At 43.4% G+C, this 12,947-nt stretch overlaps 1 protein-coding gene across 2 annotated transcripts; it reads right to left on the reverse strand.

Moving 5' to 3' along the window:
* Positions 1–1,369: 1,369 nt before the first annotated feature.
* On the reverse strand, positions 1,370–9,458 carry SNX12 (sorting nexin 12). 2 transcript variants are annotated; one of them, XM_032620654.1, is made up of 4 exons: positions 9,046–9,458; positions 4,323–4,418; positions 3,663–3,787; positions 1,370–3,253 (listed from the first exon to the last, which is right to left on the reverse strand). In XM_032620654.1, the coding sequence occupies exons 1-4, from the start codon at positions 9,208–9,210 to the stop codon at positions 3,151–3,153; spliced, it is 489 nt and encodes a 162-aa protein (XP_032476545.1). In that variant the 5' UTR covers positions 9,211–9,458; the 3' UTR covers positions 1,370–3,150. The 2 variants fall into 2 exon arrangements, with proteins under 2 accessions (XP_032476545.1, XP_032476547.1); XM_032620656.1 differs by having other exon boundaries at positions 9,058–9,348.
* Between the last annotated feature and the right edge of the window lie 3,489 nt (positions 9,459–12,947).

Here is a 12,947-nt window from a genome sequence, read left to right on the forward strand (position 1 = left end):
GTTCTAGCTACTATGTTCAAAAATTTTTGTTAGCCTCTGTCCCCCAGGTCCCAGTGAAAGGTTGAGCTGCTTTCTGTGCTATGGATAAAGGGGATTAATTAGTAGTAAATGCCTAGCTGCATGCATAAACTTGAATTCCTTATAAAAGTATGCTTCTCCTTCTCAGTGTTGATGAGCTTGGATTTGGGGTTCTTTCAGGACCCAGTTACATTTGACTCCAAAGAGGGAATTTACCTGATATTTAAAAAGTTTAGACAACTAACTAGATGCATCTGGACCTCTTATTTTGTCTCTAGCATTTTTTTGTCTTGTTTAGATATCTCCTGAACTAAAGTATAAGAAGTATAAGGTCTCTGAAGAAAGAGAATGTAATCATTTTATTTTACCTCAAGCACCCCGCCCCATCACAGCCCAGCTTAATATTTTATTTTACAGCTGCTTTTTCTAGTTACTCTCTATTCATTCTCCAACACTGCTGCCTGTGAAGGTTGCATTTCTCTTATTACTCTTCCTTTCTCTTATCTCACAGAAACGGCTGTTCTTCCCTATCCTCTCATATATCTTTAGTCATCTAATTCCTGAACTACCAAAACCTCTTAACTTCTTCAATTCAGCCCCCACTCTTCTACTTGTACCCAAATACCATTGTTAAGTCATCTTAATTCATAATGTTTTGACCACATCACTTTCTATACCTTCTTTCCACACTCAACTACATGATTAAAACTACCTTGGACTCCCCAAATGTCAAGATTCCTACCTAACCTCTCATCCCAAACCTTTCCCAAAACCCACTTTGTGGATGAAGCCATTTCAGAATCCACTGGTCAAGTGAAAATATCCATCCATCAAAAATTCTCAGAGTTCACTCACCTTTCTGCCTGCATCAAATCTATGTGAAAGAAAAACAGCTCAATTGAGGTAAAAAGCCTATGAAAGAAATAGTGTTTGTAAGGGGTGTGAGGGTGTGTCGGAGGATGAGCGTATGCACAAACGTATTTATGTACACAGATAGCATATACATATACCTATACACACACACACAATAAATATATTTTGCCCAAATTAGCACACACCCACAAGCTTAAAAACCAAATCTACTAAATCTGACCCAAACCACAGTTACTGAGACCTATGGCTACTTCCTGCAAGCAGATGCATTACCTCTGTGACAAAGTCAATTGCATGTTGCAAGAAAGATAGGTAAATACTGCTACAGGCAGCTAGGATTCTGCTTTTTTTAAAATCTAAATGTAAAAATTACTTATCACTTCAGGACATTGACCATGTTGTATAATTTCTGCACAATACCCAGAATATCCTAGAAACTAAAAAATACTAAATTTACAACTTAAGCAGGAAACAGAGGCTTGCTTCACAGTGGTTTAATATGAACAGAGTTGAATATGACATTGTCTGACAGAAGAATGAACATTTTGCTGAATAAAAGCCCCGAGTCAGGATATATACACAGCAGAAATGGGGCCTCAGGCTCTCAGCACTTGTGCACAATGAAAGGAGAAATCTTTTTTTAAAAAAAGTCAATAACAGAGGATACAAATGAAAAAGGCAGCAACAACACCGACACTGGGAAGGTGGGAAAGGGAGCAGAGCCTCACTCTAGGGGCTGCTCAGCCCCTGGCACAGGCCCGGCAGCTGAAGAGCTGATCTGTGTCAGGGAACTTCAACATTTAGATGGACTCCAAACCCCATATCAAAATCCAATCCTAATCTCTCCGATCAGGGTCTTGTCAGAATCAGTAATCCTTTTCCTCAGGACCCTATATAAAGAATTCCAGTCCTTCCATGATAGGGTGTCTAAGCAAAGAGCCCCACTTTTGACCTGACACCAGAGTTAACCTGCTCCCATCCCACCACCTGGGACAGATATCGGGCCCCAGCAAACAAACCACTACATCCCAGACAGAAGCCCAGGAAAGTCGCCAGCCTCAAGAAGCTGCCTCAGACTCTAAGTTTTAAGAAATCTATACCCAGGTGCTAACCCTAGCTCAGCTTCCGGGGAGAATGCTGGGGTTCCATGGGAAACAAGTGCAGGCAGTTCAATAACCCTGTGACCAAGCTGGGGAGGGCAGCGACAACTCTTGCCCCTAAGCCCCATCAATAGCTCAAAGTGCTTAGGAGAAGTCAGAGACTGTGTGGTTTGTTCATGTGTTTTCTGTCTTGTGGCAGCACTAAATGGGATGGGGGGAAGGGAGAATGGAAGGAAGAGAGTGGTGATGCCCTTCCCTACCACTGGGAGGTACCTAGAAAATGATCCACTCCCACCCTTCAGGGAGTTACCTGGCAGTGGTGAGTTTCCCCTAGCCCTCAAGCCTCCAAATCTGCAAAGCTAACCCATAAAAGTAGCAAGGGCTTGGGGAGGGAGAACTGCCGGCCCAGCCCATTCTGACTCACCTGCTGGTGAGCGAGAATAGGCAGCCAGAGTGGGGAGCCACAAAGGAAAGGGGCTAGGCAACAGGAGCTCCCCAACTGCCCTATGGCTTTCTTCTGACTCTGAAGCAGCCATGATGATGGGCCTAGAAAACCCACACACCTTGCTCCACACAACAGACTGCTTAGACTCTAGAATTACTGCCATGAAAAGCAACAAGGGAGAGAGAAAGTACAACAAAAGAAACTCTTGAGAAAACTGGGAACGGGCCTAGAGAAAACGAGAGCTTTTCGGTCTCTGCCACCTTCCCCACAAGGAAAAAAGTTCATGCAGGTAGGAAAGGCAGGGTCTTTCCCTGCTCAGTGTTCCTGGTTAAACCTAAGAGTAAGAAAAATCCCCTGGACTTGCAGCATCAGTATGTACCCAAGTGCCCCACCAGCACAAGACCCGCCCCCCGCAAGGTTAGCCTTCTGGCATGGGTAAATGCCCAAGAAATTGCCTTCCAGTCCAATCCCCCCACCCACCCCCCAACCCCAAGCAAAGGGCATCTGCCTGTGGTTTCCCACCTCTCCTCAGAGGAGAGGATCCTAGCAGAGTGCCCATGGTATAGTCAGGTACCAAGGAACACAATGCCAGACAGTCTATCAGGCCAGGGGATGGAGAGCCAACTTCAGATCAAAGAGAGAGAGAGAGAGGCTTAGTGTAAAAACCAATGTCATTTCAGCAGGAAAGTAGAGGGCAAGTGGTGAGAGGGGCTCCTACTGGCGCACCTTCCCAGGGACGTAGTTCCTGTCAATTGCCTCCTCCTGCAGGAACATGTGTAGGCAGCGTTCGTTCTGAGCCAGTGGGTGCCCAGCAATTCTATAAAGAGACCAAGATGGTTATCAGTTGTATCTGGGATCAGAGAGAATTTGCAGAGGGACAGGGCTGTGGATGTGGACAGGGGAAGAAGGGCAAAGTCAGCCCTGAAGTTCAAGCAAGCAGAGGACAGCAGCAGGGTACCACTTCAACCCTAATATTGCAGAAGGGAAGGGGATAGAGGTGTAAGGTGGGGGAAATCCCTAGACACATCCAACATGCAGCGCTTTCTCAGGCCCTGAGGTACAGGATCGGAATTCTGCTCAAAGGAATGGAGTTTTACTGTCCAGTGAGCCCAGCACACAATCGGCACCACATCATATTACCCATTACAAAAGAGGAAAGAGACGAAACATATAGAAAGACCAAAGTGGCAAAAGTAGCAAAAGGAATCCCCAGGAACTTGGCTTACTTGTTAATGAACTGTTCGAGGCCCTGCCTCCTTTCTTCAATAAAGGACTCCTCAAAGATCCCTTCATCTCCTCGAAAAGGGAGCTGCCGCTTCAAGGCTTTCCCAGGCAGTGGTGGTACTACAATCTGTAGGCAGACGCAAAATATCAGTCACACGGGAGAGCACAGAGACGAAATAAGGTGGTAAAGCACTACACACTTCATTTCCTATTAGGCATAGGGTCCATCCTATGCCATAGTTCAGCAACTTGTAAGAACTGAGGTCATAAGAACAGTCAGGGGGTGGCTCAGGTCAAAAATTAATCCAGTTCTGTTTCTGTGGGAGGACAGGTTTACCATCTCAAAAGAAAGGAAGTAAACTCCAAATATTCTTCACTTTCTTTGACAGTCCACTACCATCCAAAAATTTAGCTACACTTTCCATTTTTAGCACCTAAAGGAATTAAGTTGTATGACTTTTCTAGCCACTAAGTCAACTAATAGCTTTTCTTTACAATTTCTCCTGAACTTACCACTTTCAAGTTTCAAAGGGTATCACCCAGATCCAATATATTGGGATTTGGTAGACAGAGTGTGTTCACCCTCTCTGTTGCCTTCAAGATTTTACAAACCTATGCAGATCTCCTCTCCCAAGGGTGCCACACAGGAAACAGGGCCATACCTTACTATCTCGCTCCAGCTCATTTTTTAGCCACTCGAAGTCACTGTAGCGCCGTCGTACACAGGACTCCTTCAGCTTGAAGATAGGTAGGTTTGTCTACAGGGAAGAAAGAATGTGAGAGAACAGAGATGGTAAGAAATGTCAGCCTGTGATGGCCACCTATCACCACCACTTGGACAGGTCTTAAGAAAGAAACAGCTCCTATGGACCATGTTCCTAGAACCCTTTCAAACACCACCAGGTGAATACCAATCCTTACCACATCCAGCCTTGTCACAGGTGGTGATTAGAAGTCCCTTGCTGCTTAGAATTTATCCACAAATAGACTTGAAGTTGTACATAAATATGTATGTACAAAGGTTTTCACTGAATTTTCTCATTTGTAATAATAATAAATGTCTATCAACAGATAACTGGTTAAATAAATTATGGTACACTTGTACAGTGGAATACAACTATGAAAAGAATACAAAAGATATATATGTCCCAGTATGGAAAGATATTAAGCATTAAAATCAAGGCACACGACAGTATATACAGCCTGCCTCTATTTGTTTTTAAAAGGGATATGTAGATGTATATATATTTATGAATTAAATATTTATGAAAAAATACTGATAACAATGATTGACTTTGGAGAATAAGACTAGACAACTGGAATGGGTAGGTCACATTTTTCATTGTGCAATTTGAATTTATCATATGCATGCATTACATTTTCAGTTGAAAAGTGAATTTAAGTTCCCTGGAAACAACAAGAGATAAGCACCTCCAAAGTATGCTTTCCTCTGCTTTTCCTGTCCAAATCCTCTCCATTCTACAAGCCCAGCTCAAGTCCCACTTCATCCAGGAAATCTGTCCTGACAACACCAGTTTAATTTATTGGTCTCCCTCTCCTCTGAACTCCTATGACACACAGACTTTAGTACTGCCTGACACACCACTGTTTCAAGCATTATGTTAGTCTTGCTACCTAACTAAATTATAATTTCATTGAAATCGGGAGCCATGACTACTGCTGCATCTCCCTAAGTGCAGATTATGCAAGTTACTCAGTAAATACTCAATTGATTAATAGTGGCCCTATGTATCTGTTTACCCTTTCCTTATCCAGAAAGTGCAGCAGAAATAGCACTTACGTTAAGTTGGCTTACCATGGCTCGCTCCCTGATATAAATCGGCTTATTCCCACATCTTAATCACTGAGAATTTTCCCAAGGCTCCAATGGCAACAGGAACCTCCGACAAACAAAAAGCCCTGATCCTTACTCCTATCTACAAGTTCTAAGTAGAAATGGCCAAACAAATGTATTAATACTGACTATATTTCCCACCAGTCAATTCAAATCAGTAGATGGGAAAAAAAGGAGCTAGTTTCTCTCCTTTCTCCACAGCTAACTCAGAGCAGGTAAAGAGCATTGGAGCTATGCTAGAGCTTCACACATTCCTCACTATGTCATGCTTTGTAGTCCTCAAGTCTGGAAACTGTCTTTTCAGGATCTAGCTCTAGGTATAGGGCATCAAAAGCCAAATAACTGGCCAACTTACATTAGTTACAACTCTACTCAGGATCAAGGTCCCAGGAATGTCAATAGGTTGAAGTGGAGTGAGATATATGTAAAGTAATATCTTATTACCTAAACTATTTTTTAGAAGAATAAATAAGAAAATGGAAACAGCGGTTTCTTCAGAAAGGGGAACCTCTGGAAGGCAGAGGGAGAGAGGGAGACTTCATTTTTACAGTACAGTTGACACTTGAACAACACAGGTTTGAACCGCATGGGTCCACTTATACACAGATTTTTTTCAATAACTATAGTATATCATTTTTATACCTTTTGAATTTTGTACCATGTGCACGTATTACCTATTCACAATAAGCCATTATAGAGAACATTCTCAGAATCCTGCACAAAGTATATATGTGTATCAAATCATCACATTCTATACCTCAAACCTACACAAAGTTATCTGTCAATTATATCTCAATAAAGCTGAGAGTAAAAATAATCATTCAAGTAAAAAAGCCCTTCAGTATCATGAGATTCCAGGTTTCCACCAGAGTTCATTACAAATACTGTGATCCTCAAACAGTAGAACCTTAACCAGTAGGCCTTTACAGAAGCCAACAGAAGGATCTAAGAAAAGAAAAAAAGTGCTGAGTAGATTCTTCCAAGACACAGCAAAACCACCCACTGCCATTTTGTGAACTTCCTCCTTTGACTTACAAAAATGCTATTCTTTCCCCACCCCCACAGGATGGTGACAGTAACGGCCTTTCACCTCAGCACCTAGCCATCTAAGGAAGGGGATACTATGTACTAGGATACTCTCTCAACTCCAACCTACAAAATTATATGAGGGAGACACGATTGTGTAGCACAGCATATAGAGTCCTTTGGCTCTGATCAACACAAAATCAAGGGAAAGGGGAGAAAGAAGCAAAGTTCAAGTCCACAGGACAACTGACATTTGAAAAGTTCCATACATATCTTGTTAAGCCACCAGAATACCTCTCCAGACTCCTTATTTCTTGGGGTGGGTATTCCTTCCCTGAGCTATTATACAAAGAAACAAGGCAGTGCCATCTGCTTCTACCATACACAATGCTTAATTCCCAAAGCCCATTCTCTTGAGTCTCATGCTCCCTGTAATGCCTACCGTGATCAGTCACTTAAATTAGCAATTTCAAACCAAATGGTTTCACCAATTTTCCCCAAAACAGAGTTCAAGAAAAATATTAAAAGCCTATATGGCCATACAAAATTAACATAAATACAAATTAACTCAAACCCACAGAATTAGGAACTGCCATCAACCCTATCATCAATCACTATACAATTAGTAATTGTGGAAAAGACTGATGAAAAACTTAGTGGGTTAAAAAAAAATATTGCACACTAAAGTTTTGCAACTAAGCATTGCCAAAGAGACTAAAGTGTAGTGGAAAGAGTATGGTGGGCTTTGGAGTCAGATGGACCTGGGTTCAAATCTCAACCATGACACTTATTAGCTATGTGTACTTGGGCAAATTACTTAAACTGCATTCCTCCTCAGTTTTCTATCTGTAAAATTTTGTTTTTGTAAGGATTTAGAAACTAAAACCTAGCTCAGTGCCTGGCACACAGTAGGCACTAGATGAACAGTTCCTGTTTTATTAGAATGCCTGAAGTAGAGAACAATTCCATTCATAATCCCTACAGCTCTTGGGTAATACATCAAGACAATGTCTCCAAAACCCCACAGCAGAGAGTTCTTACACTGAACAAGTTATGCCCAGGATTCCTCGGGTAATTAAGTTCTCTGCCATTAACAGTTCCCAGCTTTTATCATATTTTGAGGGCTCTAATGTCCATTCTTCCCCAAAGAGATGATTTCAAACAGTTCTTATATAGACAAGTTTTTCTCATTTTTTTCTATTTGCGTTTCTTTCTTCAGTTTGGACTTTGCCAAACTTGGAATTTGGAGATCATCGCTTCTTAATTGGGTTTCAAAGCCCAGGTGGGAGAGCACACTCATTCAATTCATTCATTCAAAAATAAAAGCACATACACTCTTTTAGGTCTTCAAATGCTGTTTGAGCAGCATGCTGTCCATAGAGAATATTCTGGCCCTCTAGTCTGAGAAGAAAACATAAGGAAAATTAGGAAATGGCTCTCAAACTTTTTTGCCTGTAACCACTTCAATGGGGCCAAAGAAACTGCAAACCATGTACTCTGCACATTCCATCCTTGCATCGTGGACTAAGAACTAGAGAATAAAGTCCTCTGTAATGCACACTGGAAGAAACCACTCCTGGGGCAGTCCTGAAATGTCATATATTAAAGTTAACTACAGACTAGGGACTAATATAATGAATCCAAAAGGTTAATCTAGGGCAGAAAGAGCAAATGGCCATTCATATACAGAAATGCCAAATGAGAGCCAGTAAATACTGAAATAAATATTCTGGATACTTCAAATCTAAAGGGTCAGCCCAGGAGGAGGGTAGCGACTGATAATCCGCCAATCCGAGTGCAAGGTCAGGTTTTCCAGTGAGCATGTAGTACCTGAGAAAACTTAAGCATTAAACACTTCTCTCCTTCAGATGTTAATTCTACATAAGTCTGGGAAGCACTCAGTCTCAAGGAGACTCCCCTTCTTATTTCTGCTCCACCAAGCCCACTGTCCTGTCTCCCGTTCCTGGAATCTCTCTTCCCTTTAATCTAGGCTTTGCTCAACTCCATCATCCACAGAGACCTCATTAAGAAGAAGCTCCTCTGGGCCTTCCTGTCCCCCTTCTTCAGACTGACTTCCCACAGCCTAGTTTAGTTATGGGACCCTGCAGCATATCGCCTTGGCTCTCCATCCCCCAGCCCTCTTCCACTCCTCCTTCCCTCCTTCTGTCGCTGCAGTCCTGATTCCTATTTCCTGGGATTCCTCACTCTAATCCTCTCCATCCTTCCCCACCGTCTCCAGCCATGCTTCACTTCTTGCTCATGGGTACTTGTTTTCCCTCACGCCGGTCCGATGTCCCCCCTCAGGAGTTTTCTGTATCCTCGGGCCACAACCGAGTGGGCAGACCTCTCTGCAAACCTATTAAGCCCCTAACCCCCAAATGACCCCTCCAGCGTCTTCTCCACCGTTGGCCTTCCCTATGGCAGCCTCACCCCCCGCCCACCCCCGCCCTCCCCGCCCAGTCGCCCGGTCCTCCCTCAGCTGTCTCCCTCACCCCGTGACTCACCCGCATGCGAACCTCATAGGTGGTGAAGCGCGCGCGGCCCACGCCCACCGTCTGTGGGTTAAAGATGTCGATCTCCAGGAAGTTACTTGGCGGCCCGTAAGCGTCGGTCAGGTCCTGCGGCTTCGAGTTAAGGCGCCGAGTGTCAGCTACTGCCGTGTCCGACATCTTTCCGAAGGAGAGACCGGGACCGGGGAAGGGGGGATGGGGGACAGAGACCGAAAGCAGGAGCGCGCACGGCCCCTCCCGCTTGCAAAATAACCAGCCAACCCACAGACTGCGGCGCCGCGCACGCGCGCCCACGCACGCACGCGCGCACGCGCACGCCGTCGCGGCCCGGGGCCCGGCACCCTGAATAGCGGCGAAGCGGACGGCTGGAAGTCCTGTACCGAGGAGGCGTCATTCAGACTTCCGGGCAGTGTTTGTGGCCGCCCCGGAACCTGCGTCTCCAATACGCACTCCCAGTATCCTAGGAAGCACTACAGGGGAGATCCGCCAATCGCTGCTCCTCAAGCCAAGAAATTGTCTTATACTGTGCATCAATCAGCGGTGGGCACTGCCCCGCAAGCTAGGACCGGACAGTGATAGGCCGAAGCCCCGTGACCTGAATAAGTCCTGGTTTTGCGCGAAAATAGAATGGTGGTTTCCCGACGGTGGGGTTTCAACAATGGTACTAAGAACCTAAAACGCAGCCCGGCCACTTGTGCCACTAGTAGTTTCAAGTCATCTCACACACAATTGAGCACTCAGTGAGCGCTACTTATGGTGTCAGGAAAGCAGCGAGGATGGGGTATACAAAGATGATTTCTCATTCTCACTTTTCAGGAAAATTTGGGCATATCTTCATCCTCCACTTGTTACCACATAAAAGCTAATTTCAGGTGTACTCGGATATTACATTTCTCAGCAAACTGAGGGCATTTATTTCAACACCTTCTGTCGCTACTCTGCGAAACTCCAAATTTGGCGCTGCTCTGAGGTTGCTTACAGCCCATAATGGAGATAGAATATGTGTCTACATGAGAATATCTATAGAAATACTAATATTTGTATGACTAATTTGCACATGGCCCACATGAAGAGGGTAGTGCCCACAGTAAAGGTGGTGATTTTAGGTCATCCTTTCTCCTCCTTGCACCAGCCCTCTTCTGCTCAAAAAAAAAATTTCCCATATCATTGATGCCTGAAATTCTTTCAACGGAGTACAAGGCCCTATAATTTCACAGTTAAGTTATTTAATTCAATTTAAGTGATATCTCCTAAGCAACTACTTACGCGTCAGGCACCATGCTAAACACTAAAGACCTAGAGTTCAATAAGAGAGTCCCCGCCCTCAAGGAGTTAATGTTTTAGAAAAGGAGACGAGTAAATAGACCAATATAATGTGACAAATACAAAATAAGTGAATATTCCAAGCAGCACATAGGACATGAGTAAGTGGAGGAATTAAGGAAGGCTTCCTGGAGGAGGAAACATCTGAGTTTGACAGACATGAAAAGACAAACTGGAATGGAAATGGGGAAAGGTAATTTCTTGCAGAGGGAATAGCATATGCAAAGTCATCCAGATAAGAAACAGCATGATATTTTTAGGCAATTATCACCAATTCAGGTTGTGTAGTGGAAGTGCTTAGAGAGGTAGCCTGGCTGAGGATGGGCAGATGAGGATGATCCTTCTATATTAAGCAAAGGATCTTTGGTTTTATAATGTAGACGATAAGAAGCCACTGAAGGATCTACAACACACACGCACACACACACACACGCAAAGGCATGATCAGATTTGTGTTTTAGAAGGATTATTTTGCAAGCAACATGGAAGATGTACCTGAGTTGAGTGTGACCAATTATGAGTATCTATTGATACAGTAGTACTTGGAATCAGATGATGGTGGTGGGAATGGAGAAAAGGGAAGAGAGAAGGCTGAGACTGAGGAAATAAAATAGATAGGAGTTGTATCTGATAGATATGGTGGTAGTATAGTGTAGGGCTTAAATGTGTGAGCTATGGACTTAGGCTGCCTGGGTTTAGATCATTGCTTCCTAGATGTATAACCTTGAGCATGTTATCCAACAAGTTTTCCTCCTCTGTAAAATGGAAAGAAGACTAAAAGCTACCCCGGGGCTTTTGTGAGAATTCAATGAAATAAAATATGTGCAAATAGTAAGTCCTCAGTAACTATTAGCTATTATTACTATTTGATGGGAGAGAGAGAAAATAGATAAAATGACTCCTAGGTTTCTGAGGTAGGTAACTATGTGGATTGCTGGTATCCCCAATCAAAACTGGAATTACAGAAAGAAGAGTGAGCTTGGGAGGGAAGACAGTGAGTTCAATTTGGATAAATCTGGGGTGTCTGTAGGACATCCAAATGTCCAGGAGGCAGCTGGAAATACAGGCCTGGAGCTCGAGGGTGTGACTAGAATTAGAGATTTGGGAATTACTAGCATACAGTGTAGACAGAAAAATGTGAAGAGGCAAGGACAGAATATTTAAAAATTGATGAAGGCATGCAATGTTGATGAGAGTGTAAATCTGTACAACCTTTCTGGGAAGCTAATTGGCAGTATGTATTAAAAAAAACAAACAACACCTTTGACCTCAGGAAACTTGTAATACTGGTTGTCTCTGGAGAGCAGAACTGGAGAACAGGAGTCAGGGACAGCAGGGAGAGTTGTTTTTCATTTTCATTTCATTTATGTTTAAGTGCTTTTGTATTGTAAAAATATTTTAAATGGGAATTCCCTGGCGGTCCAGTGGTTAGGACTCAACTCTTTCACTGCTGGGGCCCGGGTTCAATCCCTGATGGGGGAACTGAGATCCTGCAATCCATGGGGTGCCGCCAAAAAAAAAATTAATGTTATTTGTCAAAACTTTTGGCTCAAAATTTTCACCTTGATCATAAAACTCAGTGTCTTGTGTAAATGGCCAAATTCAGGGTTCTCCTATGTATCCATGTAAAATAATGTTCTTATATTCGTTGATATGGAATGATGCCCACAAAAAAAGTGAAAAAAAGCTGGTAAAAAAATACTGTACACCATGGCGGTCAGCAAGAACAGGCGCCTTACAAAAAGCAGCAAAAAAGGAGCCAAGAAGAAAGTACCATGATTGAAGCTCACGTTGACGTCAAGACTACCGATGGTTATTTGCTTCATCTATTCTGTGTGGGTTTTACTAAAAAATGCAACAATCAGATTCGGAAGACCTCTTATGCCCAGCACCAGCAGGTCCACCAAATTCGGAAGAAGATGATGGAAATCATGACCCAAGAGGTGCAGACAAGTGACTTGAAAGAGGTAGTCAATAAATTGATTCCAGACAGCATTGGAAAAGACATAGAAAACACTTGCCAATCTATTTATCCGCTCCATGGTGTCTTTGTTAGAAAAGTAAAAATGCTGAACAAGCCCAAGTTTGAATTGGGAAAACTCATGGAGCAACATGGTGAAGGTAGTAGTTCTGGGACTTCCCTAGTGGCACAGTGGTTAAGAATCTGCCTGCCAATGCAGGGGACACAAGTTCGATCCCTGGTCCGGGAAGATCTCACATGCCGCGGAGCAACTAAGCCTGTGTGCCACAACTACTGAGCCTGCGCTCTAGAGCCTGTGAGCCACAACTACTGAGCCCACGTGCCTGGAGCCCGTGCTCCACAACGAAGAATAGCCCCCCACTCTCCGCAACTAGAGAAACCCCGCGCGCAGCAACAAAGACCCAACAGAGCCAAAAATAAATAAATAAATAAATAAATAAATTTTAAAAGGGGAAAAAAGGTAGTAGTTCTGGAAAAGCTACTGGGGATGAGACAGGTGCTAAAGTTGAATGAGTTGATGGATATTAGCTGCCAGTCCAAGAATCTGTTTAAAATTCAGACTTTTAATGGTGACAAATAAAAGATCTTATTT

Source organism: Phocoena sinus, chromosome X (assembly GCF_008692025.1).
Source record: "Phocoena sinus isolate mPhoSin1 chromosome X, mPhoSin1.pri, whole genome shotgun sequence".
Lineage (NCBI taxonomy): Eukaryota > Metazoa > Chordata > Mammalia > Artiodactyla > Phocoenidae > Phocoena > Phocoena sinus.